Consider the following 19,268-nt stretch of genomic DNA (forward strand, 5'->3'; position numbering starts at 1 on the left):
CGAGAAATGGCTGCACCCTCGACGCACTCGCTTGGAAAAATACTCCTGTCAGTAGTGCGTCAAGCTGCCAGAGGCAGTCACTATTCAATTTAACAACATCCGGTTTGATGTTTCAAAATAAAACAGGGTCGCCATACAAAACATCTAAATTGCAACAGAAAGTTAACTTATTTTAGTGATTCAGTTCAAAACCTATATTTTTTTTATTTAAAAAAATGCTGTTTCGTGTGCCTACAGGGACATAAGACAGAATATAATTGCTTTCAATGCTTTATAAAATGTTATTGATTTTATAAAGCATAAACATTTTACGAGACGTTAGATTTTGATGTTTTATTACTAAAATTAACAGAATTTTAGAAATAAAATCTTTGAGTGCGTCACTATGTTTGTAATAAAATAAGATGAGATTTCCCTTTTATATTTAATATATTGAATAATGGTTAATAACCCATAGGCTTGTACTATTTTCCTGTGACATCTTTGAAAAAACTTTTTTTTTTTCAATTAATAACAATGACAAGCTGTTCAGTCCCATGGACAGCAGCACCCTTTAAGTCAGGTTCAGGTTACCTTTGATTCTATTATAATTTCATTGTAGAAAGAGTGAGTCTTAAATACAGCAAAAACCTTTTTGAAGGAAAAATCATTAATATTCTAGTCCATATTATTATTATTTTGAAGGAAATTCACCCGAGTGCTTGTTCGACTCTAGTTAACTTACCGCTTGAGGTTTTGATGACGGATTTCCGCGGAGCAATGACGTCAACGCTCGCAAAATATTTAGCAAAGCTGAAACCAGTAGGTGGAGCCAAAGTTCTGTCTCACCTCTCAGCTGCTGTAATCACTTTTCCACAGTGCCTGCTGTGATGAAATATATATAGTTTTTATTTCAACCACTGCATAGTTATTTGCATAGAAAAATGTAGATGCATTCATACCTAATTTAAAGCATTATGATGGCTCTATTTTCTTTCCATGGTGAAAACATGCAGAAAGACTGAAACTTTCACGATTAAGAAAGCTCGTGACTCTGTCAGCCGGTGGGGCACATGTTTTGTATTTAAATGAATTATTTGAAAAGCTGTTCACTGAGATCAAAAGTTGTTTGAATTTTTCACTAAATTCAACACCCACACAGAAGGAAAAGCCGGTGCAGGACTCCTTGTGGTGTAAATCACTGCATTCCTGCAGAGAAAGACCAAAGATTTCATACTGTTTGCTCAGACGCGTCTTTAAGAACAATGTGAACAGTTTAGAAAAATGCAACACGCTCATATGTTGATACCCTTAACATCCCGGGTTTGTTTCTTTACCTCATCTCAAATGTTATTCCGTCATGTGTTGCTGCTTCTGGGATAATCCTGGATCAGCATTGCAGTGGATCAGCGCATAATGGAACCTTTATAAATTGAAATGCTCAAGTTTAAAGGGTGAACACTGAAAAGCTGTCCGTCCTGAAAGTACTTTGAGAACAACAGCTAAATAGAAACTGAAGGACAGGTTGGAGGAAAACACAAGTCGGTCCCACCACTAATGCATTTCTTAGATGCCGTCTTTATTATCTTTAACCTCGGTGACTCACTCACTTTGCTGCATTGCTGATAAATTCATCCTTTTAAGATCTAAAATACAGACAGCTCTTTCCACTCCTATCTTCCCTGTCTATCGCATTAATGCTCTCACTCCTCCTCCTTCAGTCTGAGGAAAAAGCTGGCTGAAGTCGCCCTATGCACAGTGAGGTATCGATAAAAGGCTCTTCTTGAATTAAACATTAATCCCATTCACTAAGAAAGGGATTACTGTAGTACATGTTTCAGTTAAGTGGGTCACGCTGAGTCGGAAAGCGACGGAGAAAGAGAAAGAGGCGAGAAAAAAAAAATATGAGAATGAAAAAGTATCTCCCATCTTGTGGTGTTTTAGCCTTTTGGGAACAATTAGGATTCCATGATCCGGCCTGAACTGCTGGACAGCAGCAGGGAAGCACGCTAGTTAAAAGAAGTTGAAGTCATTTGGCCAGCTGCTTGTAAAAGACCTCTTTTACAGCCAATAATGGCACCTCAAGACATCCATCACTGACACCGCATGCACACCCTCTTCCCACGCGCACACAGCACACAATTGGGAGGCTGTTACTTGGCAACATGGTTTCAAGGTAAATAGGTGCTATAAAAAGGTGTTATATAAAGAAACAGTGGGTGTCTCTGTCGGATGGTGGAGCTTTTTAGCGCGGCAGACTCATTCTTCTACTATTAAAGCTCGACTCGGTTTGGCTGGAAGGCGAGGGTTTGGCTCGAAGAGACATATTCGTTTTGCAAGGTTCACTAGGTGGCAAATGTGTATTTTAGGCAAATGTACACCGTATTGTTTGGGATTATGGAATGAAATTAAGGCAGTACAGAACTTGGATTTTGATTTACGAATTAACAGAACTTTGACATCAAACCTGTGAGATTTCACCATAACCATAAAGTTTGAATATATAATCCAACATGGCAGCCACACACCTTAGCTTAATCAACACTCCAGCCAATCATAACCAACACACATAACAACACAAATGGTCCTTGTTTAATAATTAACACAGAAGTTGCTTTATCAGTCAACACACACGTCATGTATCCATTCTTTAACGACTGACACACCTGTTACATAACTGATCTTTATATATTTACAACTGCACCTTTGCATCATGTTAGAAAACATCAAGGATTTCAACTCTGCTTGGGATTTGTTTGGGTTGCCATTTTATTGTTCTGTAATTACTTGGTTTTTGCGTTTCAAACCTCATCTAAGGCAAGTTGAAGTGGAGAAACGGTGCTGATTAGCTAATCTGAACCATTCTGACAATAAAGCAAAAAAAACAAGCTGTTATCAATTTAATTTAATTTCTGGAGATGATCTTAAACTCCAAAGTTTTGTGAATGCTATGATTAACGTAGGAGACCTTTTTTGAAAAATAAAATAAAATAAACAAACTCACGTTATAGTAGTTAAATCATCTGCAGAAAGCTGAAAAGCAATAATGGCAGTGGGAAAATGTGACCTATTAAATCAGTCCAGTTTAATTGAGTGGTGCTTATTTTTCCAGCAATCAAGCAGTAATTTTCAGATGTGCAGCACAATCAAATCCAGTTGATTACAAACTGGCAATTAGTTAAAATATATCCATAAGAAAACCCATACAACAGTAGTTAATCCTTAGCTCAATAAGTCAGCTTGTGAGCTGTTTCATAGAAAGAATAGAGAATTTAGAAGATACAGCATATACCAACAACTTAGTCCTGCAAGATAAAAAATCCATTAAAGTATTTAGGCGGATTTCCTGATTGCAAAATACTTCTTCCAAGAAAGCTGTTTTCTTGAAATAAAGACTCCACTTAAATTCATCTTAGGATGGGAATGCCTATGAAACCAACTAGATGACTGTTGGGCAAATAATAATAGTTGAATTTCATGTCACAAACTGAGGGAACAGCAATGCGCAATTAATACAAACTCCGGTTAAAATCGTCCCATTTATGGGACAAAATGTGAACTTTCTCTAACTAAACATGTAATTATAGCAGCTACGGCTCCCTCTTTTAAATAAGCAACACCATGAGAAACTGGCAGCCGCTAATTAGCAGGAAATGTAAAAAACAGACAATTAGTCACGGCACACGCCTCCCTTTGTGTCTGCAGATGATTGTGTGGGTGTGTGAATGTGGATTTGGGAAGACGGTGCAGTTTCTGCAAGCTGCAAGTGCTCGAGTTGTCCAGCAGGGTGCAGAATAGACAAAGTTATTTCATTTTTCGGGTTTTTGTCAGCTGAATATGCATCACCAGCCTGTCTTGAATTCATTTCAGCCTAAATACGGATTACTTAGAGGGCCGATGTAAGGTGCAAACTCCTCAGGAAATCCAACTGAAACTGTGAAGAAGTAAGGATAGTTTCTTATTCTTGAACCGTGATGGACTTGAACCATGATGGTAAAACAGAGTCGTTAACCTTTTAGCTGACATTTAAAACAAAAATACTTTGCCATCAGTCTCTCCTGGAACTGATCGAAGTGCTCTTGTCATTTGGAAAAGAGGAGCTGGGGGTAAAGCTCACCATTGGTTGGACTGGATTATCACCGCAGTACAGAATAACGAGTTATGTGCTCTAAGATATTTTTTGAAAAGACTGCAATAAGAAATGTTCTGTTTACTATAAAATCTACTCTTTCAGCATACCTTGTGGTTTTAAGGCGTTTTTTTATCGGTGGACTGATGGACTGAGAGGCAGTGCTTCAGCAAGGTTTAAATTATTCCACTGCATCTGGCAGAGCTGGTCATTATTGGCAGAGCGAGAAGTTTGTGTAACGACTGAAACCGGAGCGTTAGAGTGCTCTAATCAAATACTGTTTGAGAGGACCTCAGTGAGACTTGAATCTTTGGAACAAATTAAGCAAAGTTATTAACGTCTAGTGTTTTCTTTCCTAATTATAGAGTTTTCAGACCGAGAGTTTTCTCCATATATGTAGAATATGAACAGCATTAAGTCCATAAGAGTCTGAATTCCCACTTATTTCCTGCTACCCATAAACAAATTTCTCCAGGTTTTGCTGAAAAGACAAAGATTTTGTGTTTTATATTCCACTGTGTCTGTATCTGCATCTTTGTAAACAGACACTCTTGTAGGTAGAACTTAGTCGTACATACATAAACTTGTGACAATACTTTTCCCAGTTCATCATATCTGTTGATCTTTCCTAATAAACAGCTGCTGCATAGCTTGCATGTGTTACTTTGCAATTCATGTTTAATTCAATTAGCTGAACAACTGCTAATGCAGCGACGCAGTCATGTTCAATTAAACCCAACATTAATCAGGCTTATATTGCCTCCGCGAATGTGGAAGCGAGACTGTTCCAAAACTTTCGCAGCACTGTGAGAAAACAAAACTGCATTATAATCACCACATTGAGACCAAGTCAGTATTCTCTTTAATCTGTCTCCAAAGAGCTTGTTTTGCTTTTTTTTCTTCTTCTTCTTAACAATTATTGCAGTGAGGAGATGCAAGTCGAGTCATGAGTGAGTTGTTTCTGGGTCATATTTAATAAGGTGTCTTATTCTCTGCAGAATTGAACATTTGGGGAATAGCCCTTTACATTTTTAATGACTTGGGCCTCTTCAAAAAAAAAAAAAAAAAAAAAAAGAAGTTATTATTTTGTCCAGATTCACTGCAGGACAGTTGATCTGCAGAAATATTGGTTTTTACAGTGTCTGCCTGGAAGTTAGTCTTAGGAACTAAAATGCAGGTTATAATACATGCAAGAAATGAAATAATAAGCAGCAGGGTGTATTAGGATGAGTGAAATAGATAATACATTTCTGTTGCTGTTGCTGCTGTATATTGAGCTCATAAAACAGAAATGTTTAATCAAAAACTGCATGGAAGAGTCAATGTATTCCCCCTAGTCTCGGAGACAGTCTTTTGATGCTGAAACAGACTTTCTTTCTTCCTTTCTTTCTCCATCAGTCCCTCCTCACTCCTACTCTCTCCCACACTCCCTCCATCCCTCACCATGCTGCCGTCGAATTAGAAGAAAGTATGTCAGTTTGAAGGCGGGAGGGAGAAGTGAAGTAAAGAAGACATCAGAAAGAATTCATTCAGCAAGCGAGTTTCTCAGCTAGAAACACGGGGCTGAGTCGGCACCGCCTCGTGAGTCTTCAGTACTCTGGAGCGGTCGTTTCGGGTCAGCCACTGTGGTTAAAAGTTACCTGGGTCTGTCCGGTTAATACACCCAGAAAAATGCTCTGATTAGGGGGCCTGCCACTCACTTCCGAACAACTTGCCCATGTCATCTAACCGTGTTTAGTTTTTAATCTAAATATGTAGTGTATGATGAGATGGCCGACTCAAAGCTGCTGTTGCTATGCGACTGGCCAGAGTGCAGCACAGCTACTTTAAATCTTAAAATGTTGTTGTGGAAAACCAGATGACTTTGACATGCATGCTAAAAATTCTAAACATCTGAATGTTGTGCTGTGGAGAAATTTCCTGAATAAACTGTGCTGTGAAAAAAGTTTTTCCAGTTATCCTGAGTTCGGCCAGACATTCTCACTGTGGAGAACAGAATTTATGGTTACATTGTTTTCAAATCTAGACACAATTTTGTTGGCTGGTAGCAAAATATAACTCTGATTTGTTGAGGGTGTTAGTTTAGGGTGAAGGTTCAGCTTGCCTGGTAGTCTGTCAGTTGAATTACAGTGTCATGTCTTGGTAGGTTTGGAAATGTGCCGTACTCTTTGCATTTCCAGACAAATAAATACATTCGGTTGTTTTAGCACACAGCGGAAATGTCACACATGTTTCAGAGTCCAAACCTTTCCTGACCAAACAGTACCACAAAGGCCAATGTATAAAACATTTCTCTATCCTTTGTTCGGTGTTATTTGCCGCATTACCAGCTGCTGCTGTGACCTCATTTTTTCCCTCTCTGGTGCTGAAAATTTGATAGAATCTGTCTAATTTCTGGCAAGCAATATAAAGTAACAAACCAATAACCGCAGAGCTTCAAAGCACCTCGTGTGCCTGTCTTCTCTCTCCCTCAGGTCATGCCGGCTCTCCTGAAAAATCAGCAAATGTTTTGAAACTTAATCCCAAAATGAAGTCCGCCGTTTCTGTAATTTTTCACCAACACATCCCTGTGCTTTTATAGCTTTTGCAGCAATTGTAGACCTATCAGAGGGTGTCTAATGATGTCTCAAGTGCTTCGCCTCATCCGTAGAGTTTTTTTTTTTTTTTTGAAGCATCAAGATCAATAAAATCAGAGTGAATGATGGGAGACAAAGAGCTTATAAAACAAACAATTTCTTTTGTCTGGCTGACCTTTGGTTGACTTAGTTTACTGCCCCTCCCGAGTGATTTTTTTTTTTTAGTGCCATGGCATCATGGTCATCAATCACAACGTCCAAGGCAGCCTCTCCACAACCACCATGCCCTGGAGGGATAGTCACTGCAAACTGCTTGGATGAACTGACTTCCTTCATTTATCTGTGGGCAGGTTTTCACAAACTCTTGAGGGGATCCATCTTTACTAACACAGCCAAAGCAACTGACAAAGAAGAAGAGTAGGAGTGTTTTTTCTTATTTATCCTCTCAGTGCACCAGATGATCTGGGGACGTCATGTAGTGTACTAGATACAATTTGATAGTACTGTAAATCTCGACTTTGGTTTATTTCCAGTAAGAACAGTTTGTGCTGGAAGAAGTTTGGAAACAGAAAAAAATATTGACTGAATTTGCTTTGATAAACCCTTCAAATCCTTCTGCAAAATGTACAGTGGCTCACAAACACATTAAAAGTCCTAAAACTGTTCTTAATTTTGTCAGCAACAGCAAAAAATGATTTTCAGTTAGTGCATAGTTGTGAAGTAGAAGGAGGATGTAAAAAAAATGTAGCCTGCATTAATATCCTGTCCGTGTTTTTAACCTCCCCAAATAAAATCCAGAGCAATCAATGGTGTTCAGAAGTCAGCTAATATGTATGAATGAATGAAATTCTCTGGCAAGACTTTCATGACACTCCCCAAAAGACTCCCAGCTTTAACTGCAGTGAAGGGCCGTTCCACAGTAAATGACCCTTTATATAAATCAGACTCCAAATTAACACAACCAGTCTGATTTCACTGTCTCTGACCTCTTGTTCTCCTTTGAGTTCCTTCAATACTCTGCTGGTTATTTGCCTGAACAGCAGCCACACTCGCACGCTCCCACACAACTGCTGAGCAAAGAATTTGCTCATCTTTACTTTCATGACAAACGGTGTTGTACATCGTCAGGCCGGAACCTTGAATATACGTTACACACTCCTGAGATTTAGAAATCTATCAAGAAATACCTGCAGGGAACTCGTGCTGTAGAGAGCCAGGGTGGGGTTGAAGTGCCAGGGTCAGCATTTTCCAATATCGCTTGGCATAAATATTGTTAAAAAAATAAAAGAAAAAAAGATACATCTTCCATATTGGCTGTGGGGCTGTGGCCACGAGTCGCTCCAGAGGAACACATTTACATAACTGAAGTTCAAATTTCTATCTACTTTACGCATGCTTAATATTTTAAATGGTTGTGTTTTGACTATTTCATGATTTTGTAAAATTTAATCCTATTTTCTTTTAAATAAAAGTCATGCTTTTTGAAGAGGGTTTTTAGCAGCCAATGTGATTAAATCGTTTAGAACAGGAGATAGTCAGACTCAAATTTTATTCCTAACTCTTTGTATGAATTCATTTGACTTCCACTCAATTTTCCCTGTGGTTTCGCAGTTCCAGCTTGACAATATGACGGACCGTTTTGACAATTTGTTAGAAAACAAAACTGTTTTGTGAAAGTTATCTGCTATTTTTCATTTCACCTGGTCTAGCCATGTAATTAGATGCATACATATATGCTGTAAGACATTTTATTTTATAGCCTGTACATGTGTGCAGTTGTCAGCAGATACAATCAAAAATAACTTGGTGTTAGTCCCCTTAGTGGCACTGACCTCCTTTGAATGGCCTAATTATAACCGTTAGCTTTAAAACTGAGTATTTTCTTTTGTAAACAGACCTTACTCTCTGTAGTGGCAGCATGGTGTTTGTGCTACTTCCTTCCTTCTTCACTTTGCACCAGCATGCTTGGTTTTCTCAGCAGGTTCCCTAAAATATACTGAGTTATATATACTTTACTGAGTTACTTCCCCTTGGATAATTTAATTATTTCTTGTTCATTGGCATATCTGGTGCAACTCTGCATTGATTTGCCTTGTATTTATCATTTGCAGCAACTAAGTGAAACAAAACGTTCATATTCTAACAGTCAATAATAATCTCCATGTTTTTTTTTACTTTTCCAGAATTTATTTCACCATGGAACTACTGTCGCCTTACACCCGCTCCCTCCGGTTTACATTCATGAACCTTTTCTTATTCACATCAAATTTCTTTCAAATGGGATTTGCCAAGTTAAACCAGTGTCTTGAACTGTCACTGAGGTGTTTTGTTACCGTTCTTCAGTTGTGTTGATTCCAGATTCCGTTAGCATTTTTTTTTTTTTGCGAGGATTCCTTTAACTTACACAGTCTGGTATTGTATTGTCATTTTATACAGTATAGGCAGATAGTTAATGGCGTCTCATGCATGCTCGTAATACCAAATGCACAGGTACAATGTATATCATTTATTTCATGGTATAACATGGTACTCTATTGAAAAAGGAGAAACATACAGATATATAGTATAAATCTAAGCCTACATACAGTTTGTGGCAGCACAGAACATTTCACATTCCATTATGGGACCAAGGCCATACAACAACTTGAAGTGTTTGATGGCTGTTCTTTTTTTGTCTTTTTTCTTTTTTTTGTTTTTTATTGTTTTTTCCTTATTATTGTAGGCTCACGTGGCATAGAGTAATCTCTAGAATGAGCAGTTGGCAGCAGTTGGCAGCTGTTGTCAGCGAGATTGCTAAAAAGATCTTCTGGAAGTCGCTCCAAGTTAAGGGATGCTGCATGCATAATAAACAAGTTTCTAGAGTGGAGCTTATAAAGTCACAATTTCACTTTGTATTTTGATAAATTTAGAACTCGTACAACTCATTTTTAAATCTCAACACACAACCCAAAAGCAGTAGTTTAAATCGAAGAAGCCTTTCTGCCTGGAAGATCTTTTTTTTTCTACATGGACAGCAAAATTGTTTAGCTTTGTTTTTCTAGAATGAAGACTGAAATGTCTTTGGACTAATTTATTCTAGGAATTTTACAACCTTGGACATAAAAAGGGATTTGTGCAATAAAACATAGTCAAGAATCTTCTTTTGTAGTATCAAATTTAAGAGGTAGTCAGATCTCACACAAAGTCAACGGACGTTTTTCCGATTCCCAAATAAATGGGAGTCTATTGGAATGCAATCTGGTGACTAGAGAAGCAGAGCTTTTGTGTGACTCCTTGAGATCTTAAAATGTTTTGTCTGGCCAAATTGATGCAAAAAATGAAAAACTCCTCATGACACACTTTTAACCAATTACTTCATTGGTATGTGTTCTTCCTATTCCCCCTCTACACAGTAGAAAATGCAACTCTTATACAGTCATTTAGGGCCCAGAAATCAAATTTCATTTGTGCTGTGACAATCCAAGTACTATACATTCACTTGTTTGTTATATTCTAGACTGTACATGTTACAATAATTTTTTCTTTGTGCCCAAACTCACTGTTCTCAAGTATTTTTGCGTTTTTTTGTTGTTTTCTTTTCATGAACACGTATTCTCGTACATGCACAAAGCGAATGTATGAACAGGAATGCCGTGAACGTGCACAACCAGATTGTAACTGATTGCTTTGCGACCCTCTGTGGAATCATACACAGTTGGTCAGAAAGAATCAAGACAGGGAAGCCATTTTTAGCCACAAAACTATTACACGTTGACATTTTGTCCAGAGCTCAGCAAGCAGCGCAGAAAACAAATGGCGTACAGAAACTTTTCAATCTTGACATTTCCATGCCTATTTTTCTCATCCAACACATGCAAAACTAGTTCCTGCCCTCATTTTTACTAATCACTTGCAAAGTCAGAAGGGGTGGGTTACATTCTAATGGAGAAACGATGACCATGGCTCATTATCCTCTCCCTGAAGAATGGATCTGATACATTCAATGCTAGTATGTGCTTAAAATTACCCGACAGACTGGTTATCACGGGCGAGCTTCACGTTCTGTGAAATCCATTGGCGTCACTTAGCAACAGAAATGCAAAGCTCACTTTTCAGTACATACAGTAACTGGAGTAGAACTTCAGCATGGTCGGCTGATACAGTGGCATGCCATGCCTTCTGGTACCCGCGGTAAAGATGTGTGCAATCTTTTTTTTGCAGTTTCCTAATCTTAAAGTAATAACTTTACAAAAATCCAACCTTTAACTGGAGTACATTTACAGAGTGTGCAAATCCGGTCGTTTCGCCTCTGCCATTTCTTACAGACCATGTGTTGATATGTACTTGCAAAGTCGATGTCTTGAACCAGCTTGGAATAAGTAGACGGTAATGAAATGGTTTGTTTACGGGTCCTAAAAAGTAACAGAATAGGACAGAATAGAGGTTTCAAAAAATGGGTATGTGAGCTATGGTCCAATTAAATCATAATTCTGCAATAAACACACAAATATGAGCCCCGTATTATGAGTAATTGCGTCTTTTGTTCCAAGTCAATCCGTCGAGATCACAGGAATTGTGTGCTTTCAGAGCGTTCAGCTGGGCTGGTGGAACTAAAGAGGCGTGGCTTAATATGGCACCGGCAGCATTCATTTAAATATGTTAAGATTTTCATGGAGGCTGTTCTAATGAGTGCAATGGCACACCTTACCACATAGTGTTTGTTCATAACACAAACACTATGAAACCTTGTGGTTCCTCTGCTCCACATGCACTAACAGACAGGAAACTGGCCAAAGGTGCTTGTACAGTGTTAAAATTAACAATATCAAGAAGTGTAGCAACTGATTTTGGTAAAAAGTGAAAAAGAACTATTAGGAACTCCACAGATGTATTCAAATGTACTCATTTTAAAGGATGCATTTTCTTTTTCCAAGTTTTACTGTGAAACAACAAAATATGCATTTATTTTAAAGTGTTTTTAAAGATGCTTATAGAGCTTTCGGTATTTGTGAAGGATGCTCTAAGTTAGGAACGTATTCATAGTGCTCAGACATGCTCTGAAATGGATAAGATGCTTGACTTGGGACATTAATCCCCATCTCTCCCCATGAAATAATCTGACTATTGGGAGTCAGTGACAATCACAAAATTATTATTTTCATTTTTGGGTTGAACACATAGTGTATGTATAGACATATATACACACCTATGTACAAAAAAATTAAGTAATTCCACCATACTGTCACAATAAAAGAACTGTTCTTCCATAAAACAACACAGGTCAGGAAATCAAATAAATACCTGAAGACAAGGAGTACAAAAATATCATAATATTTTATGGGTAAAACAGTAACTATTTTGCCCAATAGGGCCATTGGCAGTTGTTTCAAATAGAAAATAAAAAGCGCTTTGCGAAGAACTATTGAAAATCTGAGTGCAATTTTGTCATGCAGTCACATAAAGTTTTGCTGTGAAATTGGAAAAAACGGCAGTTTTATTCATAAATTGTGCTTATTTTCTTTTTTTTTGTCCCCAACAAACTCAAAAATTGAGAACCTGAGACAAAAATCATCCTGAAGGATTAAAATTATTTTGCTTACCAGATCAACATATAATAAATTGTAGACAAGAGTATTATAAACACTATAAATACACGTTACTCTGTTTCTGTAAGAGTTTTGCCGGTTCAACAATGCCTAAGTACATTAAAAATGCATAGCATACCACTTTAATGGATTTATTGTAGATATTGCCTACACCCGATCAACTTTTAGTTAAAAAATCTTGACCTAACTGCTTCTGCATTGATTTTTAAAATAATATTTTTTAAAACTTGCTGGCTTTGTATTTTGGTATTTACATGTAATCAATAAGGGTGACGAATGGGGGGAAAAAACTGTCACAAATCCAAATTACAGTACATACTCTCAAAAATAAAAAGACCTCAGCGTTCGGGATTCAAAGACTCCAAATATATATATATATATATATATAAAAAAACTATTTCAATGAGAACTTGGTCCAAAACATAGTAGTCTTTGTTAGATCAGTTTTTCTCTTTTATCTTGCTGTGTTGCAGTCTTTGACTCGACAGATTCTCCATCACGTATAAAAGCAAGAGAGAAGAAAACGAAATGAACAAATGAAATGAAAGTCAAAGTCAAACAACGACAAACACCAAAAAAACAGATCTGATCAGACATAGTAGAGCCAGTAGATGAGGTTGAACAGCGAGAAAACGGACGGGAAGATGATGCGAGACCAGCGGTCAATGGCGTTCACGTCCGTCAGGTCGGGGATTTTAATTTTGAGCTGGGAGGACCGCCTCCGTAGTCGGCTCCGCTTCATCTGGGCAGAGCGGTCCAGAGAGTGGCGGCTGGCGGAGCGTGGCCCTACCCCACCGCTCTGCTTGCGGTATTGGATGTTTGACGACGCCGTGCTGTCCAACTGTACCATGGACTGAGAGTTTCTAATGTCCGCCACGCTGGTGGTGATCTCACCTCCTGCAACTTCGTTGTGGATCTCTAAGGTTGTCAGCAGGATGTTTCCATGACCATGCGGTTCCGCCTGAATGGATGAAGAAGAGACAAAATGTCAGAATAATGGATGGAAATACCTACTTTTAGAGTGTTATTGATTTGTTAATGTAGAGGGGTGAAAAACTTGTCAATAGTAAATTAAAACAATAAGTAAGAAAATAGGCACCCCAACATAATTTTTATTTTTGTATCTTTAATTTCTCATTGTACCAAGTTCTTTAGTGTCATTTTAGTTAGTCCTATGCAATTCCGCACACAACCGCTGGAGGCGCTGCCGCGTTGGTACAATAGAGAAGATTGAGCACACAAGAAGAATAAACCTTCCTGTTTGATGCTAAAGGAAGCTCGACGTGTGTGTCTCATCTTTTCTATATCACAGCATCACACGTTGAGGGAAGATCATCTTATACATTACCCTCAGCCATCCAAGGTTGCAGGGTAACATTGACCTGGTGGAATCCAACAAACACTTGAGAAGGCTTGACGTGCTGAGAATGATGACTCAGCTCTTGCTTTGGGCATACAAGATTTGGTTTTCCCTTAAAAGTCACCCAATTATCCCATACTTCAGTAAATACCTCAGTGGACACAGTCATAGGCCTATTCCAGATCCACAAAGCACTTATAGACCAGATAAGCATACTCCCATAACCCATTCAGCAATTCCACGAGAGTGAAGACCTGGCCCACTGCTCCATAGCCACATTGTTGTTTTCAGTAAGACACATCTAATGTCTCAAGTAACACTTGGGTCAGTCGCAAAAACCAACACAAACTTGACTACGATTCATGCTCTGAAGAAGTGGGACTGAAATCGAGAATTGAGTTTCACAAAAAGTTGTTCTTGATTTCAGTGCCTTTTTTTCAATGCCACACACACCAGCTGTTCCAGTGTGGATTTCAACAGATCAGAATTAGCCACACCCAGTCAATAGCTGAGCAACATATTTGTCTAAAGCTTGCATCGTACAGTGAGTCAGAGCCGGGTTGGATCACATTCACACCATAAGCGACTACTCTTGAGTTTATGTGGAATTGAAACCATCTTGGATTGATGTGATTGCTTCTTTTACATTTACAGAAAAAAACGTAGCAAGGGGAACCAGAGTTTATCTTGAGCGGACTAAACACCTTAGTTGTGTAAACATAGGATGGTGAAGACTCCAGCAACACTACTGCTTTATAAGTAAACCAACATATTTCATCTTTTGGCCGTCATCTGGGTCATTGGGACCACAAACAGAAATGCATTGATCTACTAACAAAGTTACTTCTTAGCACTTCATGTGTTGCTTCAACTTATTAGATCTTTGATCCTCTCCATGCACCTTGGGAGTCGGTGAAGTTATGTCAGAAATCTTTTAGAGAGCACCCTGAGACACCAGCTATGTGTTTTTAGCACAAGCAGCAGTTAGTTTCGCTGTTCCTCTCAGTCATAAACGTTTTGAAGTAGTTCTTAAAGTTTAAATGAAAGAGTCAGGGTAAAGCAAGACAGACGTGGAAATAAAGATATAAAAAACTCCATTCTGGTGATTCTGGCTACATTATGCATGCATGAAGTAGGCCACATTATGGTTATAAACTGTGGCATTTCTACTTGACACAAGAAAAGGTTAAAATACCATGTTAGAGTGGACAGGATGTTACCAATCTGGAGAAAAGAGAGGCAGAAATGATTCAGTGGTGGCCTAATTTACCAGAGTCTTAATGATACTCGCTGCGGATTACAAAATCAGTTTCCCTTTGGAGCTTGTTGCGCAGGTACGCTATGCTATTTATAGAAAACTTAAGGGAATGACAAATAACTCTTACTAGGCTTGTTAGCTTACAAAACTACCCAAGTGAACATAAACTCCTGTGATGCTCCAAAACCAATTACTGTTTTATAACTGTCTCAATTTGCCCAAAGCCATTAGAAAATTGCCATGTATCCACTGAATGTTTCTATGAGAATTTCTGAATATCAAAGTAAAACCAAACAGAATTAAAATGTTCATCATATTAATGAATATCTTCAGTGTTGCTGCCATAGAGTACCCTAATTGCTTCCCATGGATGTTTATTCACGTCAAACATTACCATTTAAGTTAAAACCACATCCGTCTCTTGGATTTGACTGCTTTGGTTTTCAGTCAAACTTTTTTTTAATAATTAAACAGTACCTTCACAACTAAACATTTTCCTGGTAGTTTAAGCAGATAATAAATGCAAATGTGTCTTTGTCACATTTGCATTCCCCAGTTTTCCTGCAGCTTGAGGTGTCCCCAACACGTCTCTTTCTGCAAAAAGCAAAACTCTAAGATGAATCATCAACTAAATGCTTAGATGACAACCTAGGGCAGACATTTCAAGGAAAGCAACATTTTAATTTTGCTCTATTACACTGCAAATAGAGCAAAAAAATTAGTCCCTTTTCTGAAAAAGGTCTGCAGTACACTTTACTGCCACCTTGTGGTAGTGCTGCAAATACATTTTGGTCAAGTTAAATGTGAATTTAATAAACTTTTAATTTGTTTCCTTGTTGGGCCATCTTAGAAACTTAAAATCACTTTCCATCCCTTTTGATAATATTGATAAAAATATAAGTTTCTAGCTATGATCATTTTTATGTAACCATTAAGAAACAAACTTTGTCTGTTACCAGTGCACCACTAAAAACTGCCAGGTATCCATCCTGTGGGCTAACATCAGTCATTTCTTGATTCCTGTAATTCCAGCCCATAAATATATTCGAAACACAAAAAAATGCAACACGATACATTATAATCCATGCCTGTGATGGGCGTTCCACAAAACAGATCAACAGAATGAAAAGTGCAAATTCAGGTCTTCATGCAAATGTAGCAACTGGTGAAGCCCCACATTTCCATTAAAGTAAAAAAAAAAAAAGAAAAAAACAAGTTTTTTAGTTGGTCAAAGCCTACCCAACTCTGGACCAGTTTGCTAACGTGCTTTGCAATTTATGGAACAACTACCTAACTATTATTGTAATAGAAAAGTTATACGCTGTAGGCTCTCTTTGGCATCATTGTAGTTTATTTCATTAGACGGTGTTTTACATTTTTCATCAAAAGCTATTAGGTGTGATTTTATTATTATTATTATTATTATTATTATTTGTAGTCCAAACTTTTGCTTTAATATTAAAGACCAACCAAGTCTAAAAACGTCCTTCATGTTTATTCCTCCAAAGCAACATCTTCTAAAGTACTTTCTTGAGGAAAAACAAACTCCTGTACAAGATAATATTAAGAAAATTAATCTGGGACTGCCACCACCCCATAAGGATGCTATTGGGTCTTCCTGTGTCTCTTATTGTGCATATAGATCATTACCAAGAAGATCATCAGTAATTTAAAGAACTGCTTGATGAGGGACCTCTGCAGTGACTACCTACTGGAAGTCAGTCTGATTCACCAAATCCTTACATGCGCTGTGATAGAAATGACTTTCACTGATGAGTTCGATGAGAAGCCTATACAAACAGCATGCACTAACGGGACCGAACACACCAGCTCCCACAATGTAAGCATGAGCATCACTTCAGTGAGTGTCATGGAGATGTCTGTTGTTACTTGTTTTCTTCACATGGATATAGAGATATTTTTGCACAGAGGCAAAAGACGGATATTAACCACATCCATGTTGGCTGATGGGCGATGGCGGAGTTGACTTGAGGATATTGAAGAGCCTCGTTTAAAGAAAATCAAGAATAACTCACCGAGCGTGAGTGGCGAAGACCTTTAACCTGATTGGACCGTTTTAGGGACGCGGTCCTACTACCTGCCTCCTGAGGAGATGAAAATATTCAGCCACATCTGGGGACAAATGCCTGGAAATTGACTTTGCATGTGTCTTCGTGCTTTTTTTTTTTTGAACACCAAGGATACTCAGAGACAATGAAATACAGTTTAAATAATCAGGATGTTTGTTTTTGCTGCTGATTGCTATATTTATGCATCTCTTTTCAATGTCGGTTATGGAAATTTCGAGGAACTTAAATGTCACTACCAAAATTATCCCCAGTGAGCTGTTTCTAGTGCATAAATGCAGAACTTTTTTAATGTTCACCCCCTGTGCCCAGTAACGTAAAGTGTGTCACGGTCTGGACCAAACTTACCCTCGCTGCATCGTACTTGGCCGCTCGCTCATTGTTGGCCTTCTCTGCTTTCTCCGCCAACTTCTTCTGCATCTGAGGGCCCCTCCCGAAGAAGATGTAGTTGACAAAGGCGTATTCAAGAAGGGCCAGGAAGACCATGACAAAGCATCCCATTAGGTACATGTCGATGGCCTTGACGTATGGGATCTTGGGTAGCGTCTCCCTCAGGTGTGTGTTGATGGTGGTCATGGTCAGCACCGTGGTGATTCCTATGGTAAACAGGAAACAAATGTATTTTCCCCCCAAAACAAATCAAAATAATTGACACTGAACTAAAACAACTCTTTTAATAAGATCATACTTTTCCAAACTTAACCATGAATTTATGTAAGATATTTCTACCATTGGTAGCCAGAAAAAGAAGGGACAGAAATAAGGAAGGGAGGACAGATCCAGAGAAGGTGCTTCACAAGGAAAGGAAAATAAAAAGATTACAAAAAGAAGGAAAAAAAATAGGTAACAGGCAAAGAAAGAAGAGACAAAGGGAAGTGTTGCGGAAAATATAATTTTGTTCATTCTTATTTATCCCAGAAAATGACTGAAATCAGATTCCCTACCTTTCCAAACTATATAGGAACCCTGTGAAAAGTACAAACAGCAGGCGAGATTACCACCGCCTTTCTATTATTTCAACTAAAAATAACTTGCTAAACGCTTTCATCTTTGATCTTAGGCCACTTGCATACACACAATGGAGGTGGGTGCTTCACTTCATTGAAATTCAAAGGTCTCCCTCAAAAACATCCCACTGCCCCTCGGTCATCCAGCAGAAATAACTCATTAAAATAGTGCTGCCTGTATCTACCTCCCAGCTCCTGCTAACCTTACCCCGTCAGGCTACAAAATGGCTCTCCACGTATGAAGCATCGTCACATGTGGCGAGTTTGCATGATAGGAGAAGATGCCTAAAAGTAGACTTGGTTGACACAAATCCGCATCAGACAATGCTCCGGAAAGGTCAAAATGCAGCAACAAGAAGCGGTTACCAAACAGAAGATTTGTAGAATTTTTTTTTCCTTCCACTTCACAACAATTATAAATTGCTTTGTGTTAGTCTGTGTCATAAAATCCCGATAAAACACAATGAAGTTTGTGGTTTGAATGTCTAGTTCTGTGTCTCACACAAATATCTGCCCAATGAAAGTATCTTCCCTACTGCAAATATAAGACAACCACATCTCTACTTCATTTACTGATGCCGAACATAAACGGAGTCTATCAGCTGCGCCTCTCTGCCTGTACAACACACACAGACATCACTTTTAGTGTTTGGGTGTCATAAAGTACAGAGAGGAGACAGGGAGCAGTCAGGGGGTTGGGAGGAATGAGCAAGATAGCTAAGGTCAATATAGCTCTTAGTAAGATTTATTGGCACATTACAAGGTTAGCACCACACACGCACACATATGTGTTGGCACGAGCGTGAACGTACACATGCTTCATGTCTAAGGCACAATTGGACGGCGCCCTTTTTGTGCTCAACAACAGCCTTGTTCTTTATAGGTGTTCCCAATGTTGGGCCATTACTCTCTGTTCTTCACTCCCTCCCTCTTTTCTTCTTGTTGCTGCCTCCCTCAGTCTCCAATCGGACAATTTAATCAAGGGGCCGAGAACCGGTGGGCCGAGTTGCTTTTCCATCACGCCGCTGCCCTGTCCGTGGAAGAATTACGACTTCACAGCTTCTCTTTTCCCATCTTTGGTCTGGCTTGTCCTTTTGTTCCCCTCATCTACCATTTTTCTCTTCTTCATTCCCCTCCGGATCTCCCCATCGCTTAATGGTGGATGTCCTTACTCCCTCTACTTACATGTCCCCAAATGTCCTCTTCTTCTTTAACTGCTTGAACAAAGGCACTCAGCAATCAAATTTCCTCTAATCACAGACCAGTGTACCATTAGCAGCACATCCT

General features: G+C 38.6%; 1 protein-coding gene across 4 annotated transcripts in view; it reads right to left on the minus strand.

Annotated features, from left to right (window-relative positions):
* Nucleotides 1–9,175: 9,175 nt before the first annotated feature.
* LOC103476088 (gamma-aminobutyric acid receptor subunit beta-3-like) overlaps nt 9,176–19,268 on the minus strand; it is a 57,302-nt gene continuing 47,209 nt past the window's right edge. For 2 of the 4 annotated variants that reach the window (XM_008428167.3, XM_008428186.3), the window contains 3 exons: nt 17,323–17,570; nt 16,924–16,992; nt 9,176–13,230 (listed from right to left, as the gene is read on the minus strand). In XM_008428167.3, coding sequence (XP_008426389.1) covers nt 12,859–13,230; nt 16,924–16,992; nt 17,323–17,570 — 689 coding nt within the window. In that variant the 3' untranslated portion in view covers nt 9,176–12,858. The remainder of the gene's footprint in view (nt 13,231–16,923; nt 16,993–17,322; nt 17,571–19,268) is intronic. The other 2 variants (XM_008428176.3, XM_008428194.3) reach the window with 1 other exon arrangement.

The sequence above is a fragment of the Poecilia reticulata genome, chromosome 2, assembly GCF_904066995.2.
Source record: "Poecilia reticulata chromosome 2, P_reticulata-male-v2, whole genome shotgun sequence".
Lineage (NCBI taxonomy): Eukaryota > Metazoa > Chordata > Actinopteri > Cyprinodontiformes > Poeciliidae > Poecilia > Poecilia reticulata.